Consider the following 20,622-nt stretch of genomic DNA (forward strand, 5'->3'; position numbering starts at 1 on the left):
CAACAACAACAACATAATAATAGCTATCCATGCCAAATTTCGTGAAGACATCTTGTCAAATAAAAAGTTCCATGCAAGCACATAATTTTTTATGGTTATATAGTGATACGATATTGACGGTTTCTACAAATGAACAGCTTCTTGGGGAGAAAGACGTGCGCAAAATTTCAGATGGATATCTAAAAGAGCTGAACGGGCGGATGGTTATGACTAAATCGGCTCAGTTCCTGAATCTGATCGTTTGTATACCATATATATTTTATAGGACGGCGTTTAGTCTAATATTACCGATCCAAATGAGTTTAGATCTCTGAAATTACAGCCCTTGGCCGATGAAATCCGTATCAATTACGGTAACGTAGAACCGGCTGCTGTGGGAAGAGACCTCCGTCGGGTGTTACAGACTTTTTTGCAAAGTTAATATACCCTGTTAAAGGTATAACTAAGTGTCCTTCGGTAACTTTAATTAATAATTTGTATGATATAAAATTGTATCTAATTTTTTTGCCATTACAGAAAGTTAAGCTTTGGACTTAAACATTACAATTAAAGTTTATTTACAACCAAATACAAAATACGTTAATTTAAGTTTATTCGCAATCAAAGTGTGTAACCGCCTTGATCCGCCCAGTGCACGCGCCGACTTTCAAGGTAGTCTAGACTCTCCTTGATCTTGCGGTGTTCCTCGTCCATCATCGCCAAACGTTTGTACTTCTGTATGACATAGCAACAGCTGAACATTAGCGCGACTTGGAAGATTAACCAGAATATCAATAGAGCTATAAGAAGGCTCTGATTCAAGCAAAAATTATCCAATTGCATGTGATCTGAATGAAATTAAAAGAAAATCAAACAAAATTTAACTACAAAATGCGGTAAATTAATTTTAGTGCGTACACACCAATGCCCGCAATCAGCAAGATGCCGCGCTCGCCGTAAATGAAGCTGTTGCTGTTGACCTGATCGGGACCACGCACGTGCAAATTAAAGTTCAATGGCAGTACGCCCAAATCTTGCATGGACATGTTTTTCGCATTTAAATCACGCGTTAAATTCATCTGCTCAAGCTGATCCTCAGCCACATCCATTACCGTCGAGACGTAGACGGGATTTTGTACTTTGAAGCGTGTGGAGAGTGGCGGCAGTGGTTCCTGTGTTTGTGACGGCGCTCGCGCTTGCACCTGGCGACGACGACGTCTCACACGATTATTCGATGCGTTGCTAGAATTTTCACTCTCAACGGTGCTGCCGTAGCGATAGCAATTATCTTCCGGACAACGTTGCATACAAAAGCGTATTTGAACGTCGAAATTCACCAGTGAGGAGCCGGCAAACTTGAAAGCATGAAAGCGTGCTCGCAGCTTATTTTGTGTGGTGGTGCGTACACGCTCTAGCGCCGGAAATACTGTTACATCGACGGCGCAACCGCGTTCATCGATCAGTTTTACGACATTTTGATTATCCTGCGTTTTGGCGATCAACGAAGTTGCGCGAAAATCGGGTAATGGCGGCAGTGCATAGTTGACCAACTGTTGCTGGTGTGGTGAGTATTCAGCAACGATTTGTAGTTCTAGATTTTGCCCGATTTGCACGTCGTTCGTTTCGTGTTGATGTGAGAGATCGACAATTTGTAGCGTTACCTTGGGCAGCAGTGGCACGTCGGTGCTATTGAAGAGCAGTGAACCCTCATTTGGCAGCGTGCTGTGATGGTAAAAAAAGTCAAACTCAGTTTAAGGGTTAAAAATTTGTATGTACAGATGACTATAACCACCTCTTTGTATGTCTAGCGAACCCTAATCATCTAACACTCCTTTCTCTGTGATCCAATGCCGTCGAAACACCACGTTTTCTTTGCCTACCGTTAGATAATTTCGATGACAACCAACTGGAACCTTACCACCCCAACGGAAACTGAATCAACCGTTCCAACGACAGAAACTCCGAATCTTTCTTTACATTTAACTTTTCTGAAATCTTTTTGTTGCTAAAACCCTCTCGTGTGAACCTACGAGTCGATAAGCCCCAAATGCTTTAAGATATTTCCTATTTCATACCAATTCATCCGTTCCTTTCTATGCCCCGGTGTCAGGGAACTCAAATATAGGGAAAAGTGTAAAATGTATAGATACTTGACTTTCAGAAACTGTACATTTTTTGGGTACATTTATTTCCTACTCCAACTCTTCTGGACGGTTATTCCAATTTCTTGTCGAAGTATACGGAGATCGTTGAAAAGCCCCAACCGTAAGCACACTATGAAAATGCCGGAGGGGTCTGAAATTCGACAGTGCGGACTCTTTTTAACTTAATTTTCTAGAATAGGTCGATGTGAGGATCGAGTGAGTTTTGTGTAAACCTTGTAGCCCTGTCCACATTTTGCCCAAGTGGGTAGTACTGCAATTTTTTATGCCGTTATGTTTCAATTAGGTGTCGTTGTAAAACTTATACGACCGAGAACGATCTGTATTAACAACGAAACTACATCAGCCTTAATAAGATGCCAAGTTACAGTTAAAAAGGTGGTACTTTGGACTAAGTGGTCAATTGGGAAGTAAAATGAAGTTTAAATCTTTTTTAATGTACTGGGTCAACATTTACGGATTTTTTTAGACTTTGAAAGAAAGACAGTGTAGTGTAGACACTGCTTATCTTATCTCTTTGGACATTGATAATCTTTCTGAACCTGTTTAAGCTATACCTCCCGGAAATAATTTCGCTTCGCATAAGACCAACGTAAGTAGTCGGTCTAATGTACAAATAGCGTCCGCGCTGGCTAGAGTCCGTCGTGAGAATAGATGTAAATTTTCTGATTCTCGAAGTTTGATTTGGTACTGTTCACTGGTATCAAACTTATAGGAAAAATTCTTCGACGAATTTGGAGCTAAGCTTCAATCTACCCAATTTCCACTTACTGTTGTGAAAACTCCAACGATGATTCCAACGCTATGGCATTCGGTACATCTTCGCCTTCAACCTCATTCTCATCATTGCCATCGTCATTGGTACCTTCTTGCCGCATCGTCGAATTGCTCATTATGCAACCGACTTTAATGAGACGGTCGCCTTGTGTTTGCACGTTCGGATTATTTTGAATTACCACCAGAGCGGATATAAAGATTCTGCAATATACAGTAAGTAGCCAAGTGTAATTGGTAGTAATTGGTTATTTGGAAAGAAAGAATAACAGACGATGCGAAATATGACAAATTATTACTTTGCTTCGATGATTGCGAATGAAGCGAATATGGGTACACGCTTATTTACCTCTGATATGCTTTGGTGACTTCGTAGGCACGCAATATGCCGCAGCGATTCTCTTTGACCTCGGTACCGATCGGCAGGCGTAACACGGTACTTCTAGTGCCGTTGCCCTGTGCCATGCAGTGCTCCGAATGCATACTTACATACATTTTGCCGTGAAACCAATCTTTCGGGGTATACTTGATGGCCATTTCGTCTTGTGTGCACAGCACCTGCACTGTGTGGGGGGAAAAGGGAATCGGTTGGGATGGTTAGTTATTACAGACAAATATATGTATCTATGAGTTACCATCCAAGCATTTGACGCGACGCATATAAACAGATTTCTCACGCAACTTCAAACTGCGCGGTCCCATGGAGATTATGTCCTCGGAGTGCAGCAGACATTCCGAATTGGTTAGATCGTGTTCAAAGTAGAATGACACACCCTGGCAGTAGAATTTCGTCTCATGCGAACAGTATGCTTGACACTTAAATGAAAAATAACAAAAGTTTGTATTTTTTCAAAAGTGGTTAAACAAATTAATACGAGGTTATTTAAGGAATTTTAAAGAGTTTTAATTTTTTGGTTTACATTTTTTTGGTCATAACTTTCAGTAAAGGGAAGGAATTATACAGGAATGGTTACAAAGCTATTTCACTTTGAATTTAGGTAGGACAACGTTGATCGCTGGACGGATTTCATTCCACATATGAATTCGAGACAGTAGAAATATAAAACCAGTACCCTTTAGAATTTCCTAGTTTATAATAATTATTAGAAAGCTTATAATAAAGCTTATGAAAAAGACTATTTTTATAAGTCAACCTGACCATGTCTATATACAGTTAATGCATAAAGTACCATCAGGCGAAGAAATTGTATATTTCTACCAGAATGCTTCGCTAGAATTCCATATGTTTGCAGTTAAATCTAACCTGCAAAACTTACATATATACAGTTAACATTAGTGGGCCTTGGCATTTCGAAGAAAAATGATAAAAAGACAATTCTTCTGTTAAGTTCCTTGATGACCTATATTTGATCACCGGAAATGAAGTTGTTCAAGGTAGCTCTGAAGATATAGGAGGTTTGACAATTAAGTAATGAGACTGATTTTATTGCCGCGCTTGAAATTCCCTTTCTCTTTTTCCGGCATCCCTCCCCTCTCCATTGATATACGAGTATGTACCATCGCTCCAGCTTGTTTAGTTCGCCTGCTGCGTCAAGTTGAGTAGACGTGTGTTTGTAGTGCTCGTCACGAAAATGGAAAAACGAAATCAAGAGCAACGCGTCGCGATAAAATTTTGCGCCAGATTGGGCGAAATAGCTTCGGAAACGTACGCTAAAATTGTAAGAGTGTATGGTGATAGTGCTCTTAGTCGTGCCCAGGTGTTTCGATGGCAAAAACAGTTTAAGGAGGGCCGTGAAAGCGTGGAAGACGAGGCGCGGAGTGGGAGACCAGTCGACGATGATGCCTGTTTAGATAGCCGTGGAATCGTCCACAAAGAATTCGTTCCACCGGGGAAAACTGTGAATAAAGTCTACTATTGCCAAGTACTGGAAAGATTGCGAAAACGAGTCAACAGGCTGCGCCCAGACATCGCTCGTAACTGGATCCTTCATCACGACAACGCGCCGTGCCACACCACCCTCAGCGTGTCCCAGTATTTGGCCTCTAAAGGGATCGCCGTGTTGCAACAGCCGCCTTATTCGCCCGACATGTCACCCTGTGACTTTTTTTGTTTCCTAAAATAAAATCGGTGGTCAAAGGAACCCATTTTGAGTCGATTACGGACATCCAGGCGGCCGTGACGAGGGTACTCGCGAACATCCCAGTCGAAGCGTTCCAGAAATGTTACGAAGCATGGAAAACGCGCTGGAATCGCTGTATAGCTGCCCAAGGGGACTACTTTGAAGGGGATGGCAGAGTTGTAGAATAATTTTCAAATATACGGTTTTTATGGAATCAGTCTCATTACTTAATTGTCATACCTCGTATAAGGGTCGTATTCGGACATACCGTTCATAAATATTTCGGCATGTGAAAACTCTACGCAATTCTGGTGTTGTCCGCGCAAAAATCAATTAAAGTGATCCCAAAGCCATTTTCCCATTACTTTTTTGTTATTAGAGTTCAAAAGAGAGAGATATTTGATTTTAGTAACCATACCCATCCATATTAATTATCAAGCATAGTAGAAATATTTTTCAAATATTTTATATCAATTTAGTGCATCTAACGAGAACATCACGTTATAACATGATATACCTGTACATATACGAACATACATATGTAAGTATATATGTACAAATTAATTTACACTGACTTTCCAATCAATTTCCAATCGATTGCATCACACACGAATCGCTGCACGAGTTTCTCCACTTTTTACAACTAATTTCCAATGTTTTTTTGTCTGATTTTTTTCGAAATCAATTAATTCCCCGCTTAACAAAATAACACACACCTCTTTTTGGGTTAAACCCAAATACTTTGCTTCCGCATAGATGAAGCTACTGTTCGCATACAATTCGTATGAACAGTTATCGTTCTCGATCGGTCGTTCGTAACATTGATTTTCCATGTATTCTTCATCGTAGGGCGCAGCCCGGAAAGCATCGGGTTGTATCATTTTATCTTTATCGCTCAGTATGCAACGGCCCAATGTATTCTGTTGCGTTTGTTGTTGGTGCTGCTGTTGTTGTAGTTGTTGATTGTTACTCGCATGTTGCTCGGATGGCACATGTTGGCTGAATCTGTTTAAATAAAAAAATTAGAAACATAAAAACAGTAATTGCGGTTAACATGATTTGTGGCATCTGTGCAATAAAAAGTATAGAAATGTTTGAGTGTAGGTATGTATGTGTGCACCAGTGTTGGGATTATGTTGTTTAACAAATAGTTTTGTGTTTTTTTTTAATGCTAAGCCTTATTTATGCTTACATTTTTGGTGTGAGTTGTGCTATGGTTCCTAGAGCTGGTCTTATGGATTGTAAGTTATTAAAAAAAGGATCCCTTAAAAGCGAGAAAGGTGGTAATAACTTTCAATTTCATAATTTCGATCTAATCCATGTCACACATTTTTATTAAAATATGATAACTAGCTTTATTTGTTCAATATCGCCAGTGGCAGGAGATCTACTGTAATAAACGCTCTCAATAAGATTTATCTTGCCGCAATTGTAGGCATGCTCACTGGCGTACATGCGGTAAGGCTGAAAATTTGTCGGAACGTAACTATTAAAGTCGTATGGAGGAAGCTGAGATGAAAATATCCAGGTGCTTTCTCTTCGTGTCGAATTTTAGCATGACTGAGCTTGAAACACTTCGGCAGTTAAATCTTCGGTGAACTTGACCGAACTGATATCAGTCGCCTCAACAAATTTGTGGCAGGTTCAAGCGCTTTGTCAATTGTTGGGGGCCTTTCGATCAATACTTAAGAGTAGTTAAGTTAAGTATACCAATGGTACGTCATTGTTCAAGTGGGTTCCGTTTTTGGATCAAACTTTAAAGCTAACTTATATCGCCAGAACTCTATTAGAAACTAGTGACTTATAGAGTTTTGTCTTTGTTCGTCGAGAGAGGACTTTACTGCTTAATAATACATAATTTATAGTTTATATAATTTTGTACTTGCAACTCAAAGTCCTTTTCTTCGCGGAGTGTAACTTAAGATGGAAATAATGTACTGTATAGCTTTTAGGTTTTTGAGGGGAGCTCTCAAATATTGAGATTGGTAAATTATTAGAATAAGTAGCAAAATCTTAATAAAATTTCCAGTGTTTTCCTTAAGTCTAATACCTCCGTATCATAATCCTATATTGACAAATGAATCATGTTTCTCTACTTTTTCTCTCTCTCAAGCTTGAAATAAGTATGATTATACTAAGGCTTTCGTCAATCGTTGTATGTGCTCTAAAACAGGAAGTAGTAGACATTGCTTCAGTTTAGTAAATGTCTTTAGAATGCTTTCCTGATACATTGGAAGCCTCTGTTGGCCATCTATTTACCCAAATTTGAGGCTCAAAATTCTAATTGACAGCAGAAGTAAAATAGGAAACATAATAGACCTACTAAGTAATAATTAAAGCAGATTAGAGTCTACTCGTAGCATGCTAAAACATAATAACAATTAATGGAGTTAAACAAATAATTAGCGCTCTTCACAAATGTTGAATTTTAATTACGGCTTGTGTAAATAGAGGCCTAAAATAATGTAACGGCGTTGGCTTGCCTTAAAACTCTTGATTTCAACTTTAATGCAATCTTAGCTTTAAGCTGGTATGTAGTGTTCATGACTTCGATGACTGATACTTTAAATTAAGATAAAGAAATTATTTTGAAATTAATTAATCAAATTATCTTCCGATAAAGAAGTCTTATCATTTGATTGGTGGAAAACTCATTACTTCGATTTGTTCTTATAATGGAAGTACAGAGTATGGTTACGACCAATAGTTAAATAGCAGTAAAATACCATACATTCTGAGAATCATCACCGTCTTAATGAAAAAATCTTGGACTAAAGTTTGAAATTAGTCAAAATTTTACTTTCTTGAGATTGCTTAAAGTTTTACAGCCAAATGGTTTGATATGGCTTCGACTTCCGAGTGAAAACCATATTGTGGGTTAACATTTCTATTCATCAGTTATAAATAGTTTTGGTAGTTCATACTATGCCGGATATACCACACCATAATTTGTAGAATTTAAAATGTGTATTCGAACATTGATTCGGAACGGATCCGGATTTTATTCCGCCAAATACGGCCAGTTCGAAAGCATTTCTCAGCATCATTTCATTACACTAGTTTACAGTCATTCTTCGACTGTGATGTTAGGGACTCTTTTTTGCCAATTTTGGGTTGCTAAAATCGAAACCGAATTGAGTTGTAGTCTAGGGGTGTAGGGGTTATACCATCACCAATTACTAAAATGACAAATAAAGCTGTACGTGATGGAAAGTGTTGAACTCAAGTTCGTAATCCTCATCTTCTTTTTGAGACACGGTTTCGAAGGTTTTATTTTGAGCAATTCCTCGTATAAGTATGGATTTATGGTCTGGTTCTTAATAAGATAAGAATTTGAACCCCAATAATAAAATAAATATAATGTGTGTCCGAACTTTTGACAAAATCAGAAACAAAGTTATCCATCAGCAATCCACTTTGAAGTACTCTGGCAGACTAAGCCTTTGCAGTGTACATACAAGCTAAATTGTAAGCGGTTGATGTCCAGAACGTGAGCAGCGCTGTGAAGTAACCCACCAGATTTGTATCCATCGCTTATACTTTACTTTGATTGTTAATTCGCTGATTCCACTGAAAAGGGAAACAAGCTAGTACTACTACATTCCATAAAAATGACGTTGTAAAAACTAAAATATTTTATCGGCGAGCTATCACTTGACTGCTCGCGTAAAAAGGTTTTCGTGAATCTGTGTGGGCGTTGGGAGGTGGTCGAACGAAAAAAAAAGTGGCCGTGGCAATTCGTAAAACGTGCGATTTCGTCAAATTAGCATACGTAAATCAAATAGATATTTACAAATGTATATTGTATATACATTAGGGTGTGTCAAAAAAACGTTTTTTTGCTTGGTACTCCGAAAAATATATACGTTTTAACGGGAAGGTCTTTCGGCTTACAGTTTTCTATTTTTTTTATAGAGAATTGGAAGCGAGATTTACACTATTTGAAAAAATATTTCGTTTCATTGATTTTTTAGCTTATTGAATTATCTACAAAATGATCTTTTACAATTTTTCGATTAAATTAAACGCTTACGAGATATATGTACATCGATATAGAAAACAGTAAGGCGGAAGCCGTTACAGTTAAGAACTCATACTTGGTGCGATTTTCGTGGAGGAGTCTGTGAACCCATTTAAGACTACCAAACGAAAAAGAAATAATTATTTTTGTCCCACCCTAATATACATACATATCTGCCAAGTACATAAATAGCCTCGACCTTGCCTATAATAAAATAATTTATCAATTTACAAACAGTAAAATGCAAATCACATTTGAATTGAAGATGAGCAAATATTCGCAAATAATTATTATTGAAATAAAATCAGTGAAGCCTAGCAAAGCATATGCGAGCAGGGAAATGGCGGGCTGAAATGAGTTACTGCATCGAATTCACATCGCATATATGTACAAATGCTAGCAGTATTAAATAACCGCTAAAAACAGCTAACTAATTACGATTGCAATGAGCTCATAGCTGACAAACAACAACAATGCGGCGCATCATTTTCCATTTTCAGCGTCGACAATATAGCCGATAAAGCCATAGAACTCCCATTTGGAATTTCTTTCCGTATTGTGGCGGTTTCGCTGGAATTTAACACACCCCCACCACCCTTGAATGTATGTGCTTAGTAAAATTTAAAAGATATATAAACATAAAAGGGCTGTGGTTGATGAATCATAGAATTATTGAAGAGCTTATGCTTGTTCTACAGAAGATATTCATTTTAATGGAAAATATGTACTTGTATTTTGAGTAATTTCGAGTTCGATTCGATTCGAGAATTTACTCGATTTATGAACTTTGATTTCTGGTTTGGTTTTAGTGGCGCCAGTAGAAGAAGTATCAGCGAATAACACCCATAACATCGAGAGAATGTTCGTGGAGTTTAAGAGCACGATAGTTGGTGTCAATGCTCCTGTTGTTATAATAGCATAAAACACTTTGGATTGAATCACACCTCAAGTAAACCGATAAATCTGAAAAAATACCTGTCGGAGGCACAGATTTCCATAATCGAATATAACGGAAATCGAAAGGTTTTCACTGGGTTCAACTTTTAAACGAATTTGAGTCACATTGACAGATTCTTTCAGAGTAAATGAGTACTAAAACTATCAAAGCGGGTATTCTCTCTTGAAGATATGTTGACGTATTCAAGTTACACTCCTTGGATTTCAAAATAGATTAGATTTTTCAGAAATAAAATTTCAATCAACAAAATAAAATTAGGAATACATTTTTTGAGCTAAATACTCGATTTGTATGAAGAGATCTCCATTGAAACTAATATACGATGGCAAATACAATCTTGCCCGAAGAAGTGGAATTTATTTTGTAATTTTATTCAAAATTTCCGATTTATAAAACTACCCACGTACTCCATCCGAACAAAGGCACACATATCACCCTCACAATGACTCACCTCTCACGATTATTACGGTAGGATGGCGCAAATGATGTGGACAAACACTTGAATTCGCTTTCAAAGAGACATCTTTCGGCGCATTCACGTCGCGTGACCAGCGTTGCTATTGTCTTCTTTCCCTGAAACACCAGACTCGTACCGGGAATTTTTGTCAGCGTCCATTTGCGTTGTTTGCACACCTCGGGCACTGCACGAGACAAAGGAAACGGCAAGCACAAACACAGCCAAGCACATGCAAATGGCGGTTCAACAATTTCCAAGTTAATAATGAAATTAACTTCAATTCGTTTTTTTTGTTCTGTAATTTGTCACTCACCCTTCAAACAGGTTTTCTCATAGAAAATCGCTTCAGCATCCGCCACCAAAGGCAGTTCATTGGCAATCGCCTGGTAGCGTGGCTGACGGTCAAAGTACGTATAGCCATAGCATTCATTCGTATCCAGCAGATGGACATAGGCAATACAATCGCTGTCCTCATTACATAAACGCCAACAAATGGCGCTCGCGGTTTCGCAGGCTATCGCCAGTTCGTGACTTTGACCATCTGTCGCACCTACAACGCTGTAACTTTCGCGTCTGTGGCGATTGCGATCCTTGAAATTATATGTCGGCGCGTAGATGAGGTTTTGTTCGGTTAGATATTCCAGTGGCGGCCGGAAGCCAACAATTTTCTGTAGGCGCATTTGATAAAGTGGACACTTGAGTAGTAGGGCATCTGAAAAGAGACGTCGGAAGTGTTGTTAAAGCGAATTTCGTTGTAACAATAACAGTTAATAAATGGTTAAATAAAAGTTTGAGTTTATTGCAAAAAAATAGCAAAGAAGTTGACAAATAATATTATTAGAGTAGTCATTAGGCCTTTTTTGACAGATCACGTGTGAGTTGAGTCAAACTGTCATGTTGTTTTTGTTTAGTATTGTTTGGCATTTTCGAAAGACTTACTTTATTACGAAAACTCACGTTCTCTACAGAAGTCTACATAATCGGCCTACTGAATACAACTTGTGCATGAGCGTCTCTTTGATGCCTGAAAATGAAGTTTCCGATCTCGTCGTCATTTGTTTTCAAAAAGACGGCGAGAACACTTCGGTGAACAGATACTTTCACGTTATGGGCCGGTCGATTGCCACCAAGGTTAGGCATCAGGCCTTGGAGCAAAACATCAGCCGTATCATTCACAGGTTACCAGTCGAAATGCTCGACCGAGTCATCGAAAATTAGACTCAATGGATGGACTGTCTGAGACGTAGCCGCGGCCAACACCTGAAAGAGATAATCTTCAAAATATTAATGCCAAAGAATGTTCTTTCCAATGATAATAAACATTCTCCATTAAATTTGAAGTAGAGAACGTCAAAATAGATTACCCTTTAGTAGTAAACACATTGATAGTGGGAATAAAAGATGGGTGATTACTCACGAAAAAGTTTATGCTATGACCAACGCACATTCATTTCCACTAAAAGTAGTTTAGTTCATATTTGCCGAACCGAAGTTCGCTTAATAACACCTTTAAGCTCGAAGGAATATGTTTTTTTTTTGTTTATTAGCTGTCAACCATTCGACATTCCTCGCAGAACAACTCTTGTCAACAGGTGCTATTTTGCACTGAGTAGGCAATTGAGAAGAAAAGTCCTCTCACGACGTGCAAAGACCAAACTCATCATCCCTGTCCTGCTATATGGTGCAGAGACATGGACGATGATCATATCTGATGAGTCAGCGTTACGATTTTTCGAGAGAAAGTTTCTGCGGCAGATTTGTGGTCAGAAAACAGGGTAGTCCGTACGGGTAATTTTAAAAAGAAGTTAATTGAAAGTGTCAACAAAGAAATGGAAAACACAAAATTGAAAAAAAAATGTATTTGAATCGGTCATTCTTTTGCTATAGTGCGACTTTTATTGAGAGCGTGATGGAATGTATATTTTCCGCCTTTGTTGCCTTAAGAAATTTGACTTCCTTATCGTTTCGTTTTTCTTTAAACATTTCAGAAGAATTTCACTTCAATTTTAAAAATTATAGTAGACAAAATTTTTAATTTGTAATTATTCTCATACCCTCTAACTGTGCTCTATATGCATACATACAAGTGTATATATATAGTACAATATACAATATATGCGGTGCAGGAATTTAGATCACTCATACGCACGGTATTTCTCTTCTCAGCTTTAATAATTTCAATTAGTCAACTTTAAACTCTAAAAAACGGAATATTTTCTCTTTATAGCATGCCATTAAATCTTTCATCATTTCGAGTACTGTTTCGAGTCACTTTTTATCTAAAATCATTTTATATTTCTCTGGCCTTGCATTGAAGTCACAGCTTACATATAAAATGCTCCGTGCTTACTCATGGAATATCAGTACAAAGTTTAAAATTTTTGCTGTTAAAATAAAGCAATTTTATTATGGAAGTTTGCATGCTAATAAATTAGTTAGAGAGAATTAGATAAGAGCAAGAGAATATCTAAATGAAGATATGTTTTTTGTGCTTACAAATTCTATTTGTAGCACTATGTAATCGTACGTCGAGTGTATTGTAGATCTAACATCTACTAAGTATGTAGTTAAAAATACATTTCGCTTTAATTAGTAGCAAGTGTAGTTTATATGTATCTATGTGTGTGTGCTCGAGTTCCATTTAAACTTTAGACAGAAAATAAAAAAATGATTGATGCCAAGTCTTGTGCCTTGAACTCTCATTGAATCATTTTATGAAGTAATAATGTTTTACTATAAACTATGAAAAATTATAGAAAGTTAATTCGTTTCCACTAAATTTTTCTAAGTTATTAATGAAGCTTACTGAATAAAATAACTTTATATTTAGTTCTGAAAATTTTCTAACGAGATTTTTGGTAGAATAGAATATTAGCTACAAAGGAGGCCGTAATACAATAACACAAAACAAGAGCAAGCGATAACATCTATTGCATCGAAGCTGTAATAGCCTTCACAAATACAAAATATTCATTACAAGAACTTTAATCGGCCAGTCCTTACAGCATATGTTATATTGACTCGATCTGGACAATTTTTGCAGAGATTCCACCATTACCTTGAACATAAGATTTTACTTCAAAAAATTTTCATAAAAGCACTTCCATCTCACCGCTCAGTTTGTGTGGCACCTAAATGCTTTGACGTTTGGTACATTTCACAAGTAGTCTTACTATTCATCCCGGGAAAAACACAGAGACTTCTAATATATAATCATTTTTATTATCACACGAAAGAACATTCCTTCGCACTTATTTTTTGAAGATCATCTCTTTCAAATATTGGCCGCGCCTACATCTCAGACGGTCCATCCGTTGAGTCTAATTTTCAATGACTCATTCGAGTATTTCAACTGATAACTGGCGGATGATACCCGTGATGTTTTGCTTGGCTTGAATCGAGGCGGTATTGTCCGCAAAGACTTTAGACTTTACATATCCCCACAGGAAAAAAATGTAACGGTGTGATATTACATGACCGGGCCAAAATGGGAAATCATCTGCTCACTGAAGTTTTCTCTCAATAAATCCATTGATTGATGTGGGAAGTGACGCCGTGTTGTTGAAACCAAATGTTGCCGAGATCACGAGCTGCAATTTCAGCCATCAAATAGTCGGTTATCATGGCGCTATAACGGTCGCCATTGACGGTAACGTTATCATCGGGTATAATTTTTGAAGAAACCACCATTTTTCTGAATGAAATGAATATCTTCAGATTGCTCTTCGTCCCAAATGCAGTTATTTCACTTGTTTACATACCCATTGAGCCACAAATGATCCTCTTCGCTTAACAAAATTTGGCTCCAAAACGTCGGATCTTCTTGGAACTATTCAAGAGCTCATAGAACAAAGCGATGTTGCTTGGGAAGGTCGAGAGACTTCAGTTCGTGCACAAGCTGTATTTTGTATGCTTTCAATTAAATATCTAGACGTAAAATGCGCCAAGTCGTTCCATGCGCCAGTCCGAGTTGCTTCGAACGGTGCCGAATCGACTCTCCACGGAGCGACATCTTCGTGTACACTCTCAGCTACGATTGTTATATTTTCTTGCAGCTATCTGAACGTGATCTATTTGGTCGAATATTGTCCAATAATTAATGCTGGGTCTCAAGATGGGTGATGATGTTGCGAATAGTAAGCTCAGTAGGCCGCTTATTATCAGCGTTAAAATATGTTGCTTTTGAGCCAATTTGCATGCTTTTGTTATAAGCCTCGGTTATGTGAATTTTGTTTTTTCGGTTTCGTCCTTTTTGGCAACGTCGTTTGTTGGATTATTGAACAGTTTCGACATAATCTAATGAAGCGTGTGATAAATACAATAGGGTCCTCAGCTACGTGGTTAAGCATCTCTTTGGCGAGCTCTACTCGAAGGGTAGGTACGAGTCTAGAATTGACATGTTTCATACACAAAACATTAATCATTATACAAAAGTTACACCCGAAAAGGCTGCTGCAACAATTTCAACTATTTTGTAGTCGTGCTTACAATGGAAAAACAGAATTTGAGCAAATTCGTTGTTAATCTTTTTCCATGGTAAAAATCGTCAGAAAAACTTTTCGCGTCGTTAACAAGTAGTTGGCAAACACACACTGATTGACATATGGAGATCAAATTTCACATGAACTTAAAAAATAGGAAATAGGGGAATTTATCGTCGTCGATTCGCAGTTTCATTGGAGACCGAGTCCAATTTTGTTTAAATGCTATTTTTTAACTTCTGTTGAACCTGCTGATGTTAAAATGGATACCTTCGATAATAAATATTAAGTTTTAGCATAGGGTAAGATGTTGTCAAAAATAGTATTGTCGGTCAACAATATTTCTAATAACGATCACTGAACCTCGACGACAAATTTCAACACCAAACTAAGTGTTTTATACTTCTCTCGAGCACATATGTATTTATGTAGCAATGTCATTAGTAAGTTTGGTTGTCATTTTATTATAAAAAATTTTGTGCTCGGTTGCAAATGCCAGTCTGTATTTGACTGATAACACAACATTATTTGATTAAATGGTCAACCAAAAGCATAATTACCGAAATTTTCGTCTAAAATCAAATAAAACTTACGGCAGTTGATGTGCAACAATTGCAGGCAGCAAAGCAGCAACACTGTGGCGAGTAGGCGTTTGAAAGGCTGTCGCTGTGACAATGTGGACAGACGCAGTTGAGCTGCTGGTGGCGTCGATGACTTTGGCATTTCGGTGCTTACGGTCGTTTGTGCAGCACAAATACTATGTTGCATTGTGGCTTTGTATGTATATGTGTGCGCGTGCATGAATTTCTGCTTTCAATTTGAATACTGAACACTTATTGATTAACTGTTGCACCGATGTAGGCGGCATTCAAAACTAAACGATGATAGCAATAATGATTTGCAAACACAGAGCACAATAACTGCCTACACACACATATATATACTTATATATAAATATATATAAGTGAGTGTGTGGAAATTCACAATTTGATTAAAACTACACACACACACACACGTTTGCAATAATTTCAGTTTGACAATAGGATTTATGGTAACAATTGTATTTGCAAAATGGCGCACAAACAACATTTAGTGGGTTAAATGTTTATATTTATATGTTTTCTTGTAAATATGTATATATATGTAGATTTGTATTTGCGAATTCGGCACAATTAGCACTTTTGATTCGTAAAGTGGCAGTCACGTGTGTAAATATGTAACATTGTAGATTAATTTTACTCAATATATACTATATTATTATATTCATACACATTTGTATACATATTCAAATATGTATGTTTGTTTACATGTGTGTCGATGTTGCATGCAACCGAATTTTGATGCCACATTTAGTGAGTTTTTGTTATTGTTGTTGTCATATAAACTACAAATATTCTATTTGCAACAATACATCTACATATATACCTTCATATGCATATATTATATATAACAACTTATATATGTATGTATGTATATCTAAATGTTTACACTTCTGTGTGCCTCATAAAATTTTGTAGGTGTTTGCGGCAATTCGAATTTACCGTGATTTCACAAGCACTTTAAATAAATTCAACAAGCAATTAGCTTTTAGCTAAAATCCTGTGATTATATACCCTTGAGAATTGAGTAAATATGCCGTTATTGAATTATGTATGCATGTACATTTATTGTAATCGAGATTACACTGTTATTTTCACTGATATTTCAAATTCTGATTGACCTATGAAGAGAAAAAATATATAAGATTGAAAAAAATTATGGAAATGCATATTCTGCATATAAATTTTGAAGAAATTTATTTCAATTTAATATAAAATTTTATTCTTTTATATAATTTATTCATTTCAGATACATTGCAGAGCAATAGAGAATTACTAAATTAAATTTTAATTATCACAGAGTCAAACATATAAATTTTATTTATGAATTTTCAAAAGTAGTGAAAGGCAAGGGGACTCCCATTCATATTTTTTTTTTTTTTTTTTGGACGAAATCTACCAAGAGAAAACAAAGGTAGAGCGGAAGTGTATAGCGGCATCGACAGCGCTAATAAAGGAACCTCTGCTAAGTTCATGGGGGTCTCCAGCGAACTCTAAAGGCCTTGTAAGGAAACGTGTGACCGTAGCTAAAAAGCTGTGTAGAAACTTTTTCACCGATGGATCGAAGCTAGGAGGGAAAGTTGAAGAGGAATTTTCTATAGGGAACGTTCCGTTACTATTAGCTTCAGGCTATCGGAACACTGTAGCCTTTATCAAGCAAAGGCGGTAGACGTATTGCTATAATGTACAGCCTGTTTCAGGGAGACGAGCATTCACTCCGATAGCAGAGGGGAAATATTTGTGCGTTCAAGGCGAGTGAATCAGAGTTGTTTGGGTGTCTGGTCACAATGGCAACTGTTGGCAACTGCAAAGGCGAAGACCTAGCCGGAGATACACGCTTGCCCTGCTCACATCGGAATGGGACCGTGTTGGATCACCATTGGTGTTATGCGTTTTAGCACAAGACCGATGGGCCATGCGTGCGCTTAGCAGTCGCTTATCAATAACAAGTTAATGTGCGATTGCGAGATATTTTTTACCTAAAGTAGAACGCAAGAGATTTACTAAACTACTATTCCTGAGCAAAGTTCCTACACTGATTTTTAATATCGAAAGGGCTCTTGAATATAAGGAATTCGGAATCTATTCTGAACAGTATCCAGTCAGTAGGTGTTGGTCCTGCTATAAAACGTTGGACCATAAGCCTTTTGGCCTTTAGACGGATAAGAGCAGAACGGAATGACGCTAAAATTATCAAGGAAGTCTGTAGAGGTATCCCCCAAGGTGCAGTGCTATCTCCGCTTTTATGACCATTAGTCCTGAATAAACTGCAAAAGAACATGAAAGGCAGGGCCCCTAAGATAGTAGCATATGCAGACGACAATGCCATCTTAAGAACGAGAACGTGTCTACAGAAGATTAACAGTACTAAGACCACCATTCTCAATACAGTACAGAACTGGGTATCGCTAGCGAGTCGGGGATTGAACCCGGAGAAAACAGATCTGCTGGTGTTGAAAAGAAAGCACGAAATTCCTCTATGAAGGTTCCCGTCTATAAATGGGATGCAACTCTCTCTTAAAGATCGCACCAAATATCTTCGGGTAGTCTTGAACAGCAAACTATTGTGGAAGACAGAGAGAGAAAAGCCAGCAATGCTTTACTTGCTTTTCCCTTTCAGATGCCTCGGATGCCAATGGAAAAGGTTCAGAGGTTAACTTCGCTGTGTATAACGGGAGCTTTAAAACAACTCTAAGGGCGGCTCTTGAACTAGCACTAAAGCTGCCAGCTATAGACCTCTTAGGCTACATGAGAAGTTACAGATAGAACCTTCGAGCATACATAGGTCGGTAATGACGTTTGGGCAAACACCGACTACATGACCCCATTTTTCAACTGGGAAAGAATGTTAAAAAAATATAAAAAGATGGCTGGCGCAAAAGTATATTATACGTAACACTCTGAATATCTATACTGATGGCTCGAAAATGGACAAAATGGTCATGTGCAAAACGGTAGAACGGAAGGACACAGAGTTCCTATTGGCACTCGATAGAAGAGTCTCTAGGAACATGATGAGAATTTAACTGGTCATTGTGGTAATGACACACTTTCGCAAGGTGAGGCTGACACATCGAAAAGTCTGCAGGAAGTGCCTAGAACAGGAAGGGAATCAATGGAGCACCTCTTATGCATTTGTCCGGCGTTGACAAGACTACGCTGTAAGCAACTGGGGTCCTCACAGTATGATACACTGGAGGAGGAATCGACAGTGAGGACAGGCGCAAATATCCTAAACGATGACTACTCCTCTTGGACTTAGCAAGTGAACTCCATCTGGTATCGCAAAGGACCAAACTGGTCTATTGGCTTATTGGCCTACCAGATTAACTTAACCTAACCTAAACTTCATCTTGCCGCAATTGTAGGAGTTCTTACAGCAGACTGTCCAATAAGCATTTATGCGGCAAGAAACATCTCGATAATCTTGCCCTCGGCGAACCAGAAGGCATAGCAGAAACTGATATTTTGCCAAGATGTTTGAAAAACCCGAAAGGAAACGTCAGAGTTCCTATGAAAAAAGTATATATAAGAGTGTTTTCTTTTAACTATTAATTTTTTTCAATCCCATTATGAAATTTCCTGGAAAATACTCTAAAAAAATTCCCTGAAAATTTGAGCTCTTAAGGCCATTTAAAGTTGACCCATCTGGCAACGCTGTAACCATTAACATTAAGGACTGGAAATTTTCCGTTGAAAATACACGATAATCGTGATTTTTTATCTTTAAATACACAATTTAATCAAATAATAATTATTGCACTGTACTTTCATACTGAAATTAAATGCAGCGATTTTCTATGAAATAACTTTTATTTGTGTATTATTTGTATCAAAATATTTAACATTTTTGTTTTGTCTCAATATCTTCTTTATATCTCAGCAGTTTTATAACTTTTCGCAAACTTTTAACACAATTCTTGGCCGTTGCGCGCACACTTTTCTTAATTAACTCACTTCGGCACCAATTAAATATTGATAATTATGCAATAGTAATTAGTTATCATTTCGCTTTTAGCTATCGCATTTGCATTCTTTGGATTTCATAAAAACTTTGCAGCTAAACTTTCAGAATTTTCAATTACATAAACTTCATCGCGTTGAACGCGCGCCGCGCCAGCTAAGCTTGTTAAACGTTGCGCTTTTGACTCGCAAATAAAATTGTAAATACAAAAACACAATTTTTCAAGTTGACAATTCAATTCAAATCAAATACTCGCGCCCAACACTCAGCTTAGCCAGCAAACAGCCACACGCACATGCTTGGAGCCAAACGCTCAGCGCGCACTCACTTTCGTTGGCCGCAAATCGCGCTCACTTTTAACGGCGCTAACAATATTTAAACAAAAGCATGTGCATGTGTGTGTGTGTATATGTGTGTATGTGGGTATTTGCGTTAAAAGTAAATTTATTTTGTTTACCTATCTGTGAGGGGTGTGGGTGGGCAAGCCTTTGAGTGGCATACGGCGGGCACCGGCTTGATCATGCGGCCTCGCTGCGCGTGCTCTCTGGCGTATGAGTACACACTCCTCTCCAATGGGGAAATGGAACTTAGATGTGCAAATTCTGATTGTTATGGGATACTCGAGCCCTGCTAACTAGCTGAGCTCAGCATCCAGTTGTGTCAATTAACTCGCTCATCAAATGATTAGAGTCTAAGGTATATGAGTGCAGGTAGTTTAAGCTAAATACATTTTTAACATATTTGCAACTAAAGACACACACACAGAAACATATATTTTTTACTTCTCATGTTGCCTTGCGAATTTCACACTCATGCCAAGTCGCTTAATGCTAGCGTGGAAGGGTACGGCGGGGGTAGTAAAAGGGAAGTACTAGCTTCTAGCGATTCTAAAGGGCATTACATGAGCTATTCGCATTTATATGCGCTTTTTAATTGATTACCTGAGAATTGCATGCGAGTTAGCGTACAGTGGTGTGAAGTAAAATTGTTGAGGGAGATCAGCTATTACCTTCGGTCTGAATAGAACGGTAGGTTAGGTTGAAGAAAAATTACACCAGAGGGAAGATACTACAAAATAGGCAGTTACTTGTTAGCCTTTTTAAATGTACAGTCATAGAAAACACCAATTTACTGTTAGAAATCAAT

At 37.7% G+C, this 20,622-nt stretch overlaps 1 protein-coding gene across 4 annotated transcripts; it reads right to left on the reverse strand.

Moving 5' to 3' along the window:
* Window positions 1–533: 533 nt before the first annotated feature.
* LOC105231002 (uncharacterized) lies at window positions 534–19,728 on the reverse strand. 4 transcript variants are annotated; one of them, XM_049450633.1, is made up of 10 exons: window positions 19,598–19,728; window positions 15,507–15,787; window positions 10,746–11,144; window positions 10,427–10,616; window positions 5,713–6,001; window positions 3,551–3,731; window positions 3,265–3,478; window positions 2,913–3,119; window positions 902–1,701; window positions 534–827 (listed from the first exon to the last, which is right to left on the reverse strand). In XM_049450633.1, the coding sequence occupies exons 2-10, from the start codon at window positions 15,712–15,714 to the stop codon at window positions 601–603; spliced, it is 2,715 nt and encodes a 904-aa protein (XP_049306590.1). In that variant the 5' UTR covers window positions 15,715–15,787; window positions 19,598–19,728; the 3' UTR covers window positions 534–600. The 4 variants fall into 4 exon arrangements, with proteins under 4 accessions (XP_049306590.1, XP_049306587.1, XP_049306589.1 ...); XM_049450630.1 differs by having other exon boundaries at window positions 19,470–19,680; XM_049450632.1 differs by having other exon boundaries at window positions 15,507–15,837; window positions 19,470–19,680.
* Window positions 19,729–20,622: the final 894 nt, after the last annotated feature.

The sequence above is a fragment of the Bactrocera dorsalis genome, chromosome 2 (assembly GCF_023373825.1).
Source record: "Bactrocera dorsalis isolate Fly_Bdor chromosome 2, ASM2337382v1, whole genome shotgun sequence".
NCBI lineage: Eukaryota > Metazoa > Arthropoda > Insecta > Diptera > Tephritidae > Bactrocera > Bactrocera dorsalis.

Excerpts from the sequence above, each read along its gene's own strand:
- LOC105231002 (XM_049450633.1), bottom strand. The coding sequence starts at position 15,714 with ATGCACGCGCACACATATACATACAAAGCCACAATGCAACATAGTATT. Across the intron at positions 3,120-3,264 it reads GTCACCAAAGCATATCAGAG|AATCTTTATATCCGCTCTGG; the intron begins GTAAATAAGCGT and ends TGTATATTGCAG. Across the intron at positions 828-901 it reads CTTGCTGATTGCGGGCATTG|ATCACATGCAATTGGATAAT; the intron begins GTGTGTACGCAC and ends AATTTCATTCAG.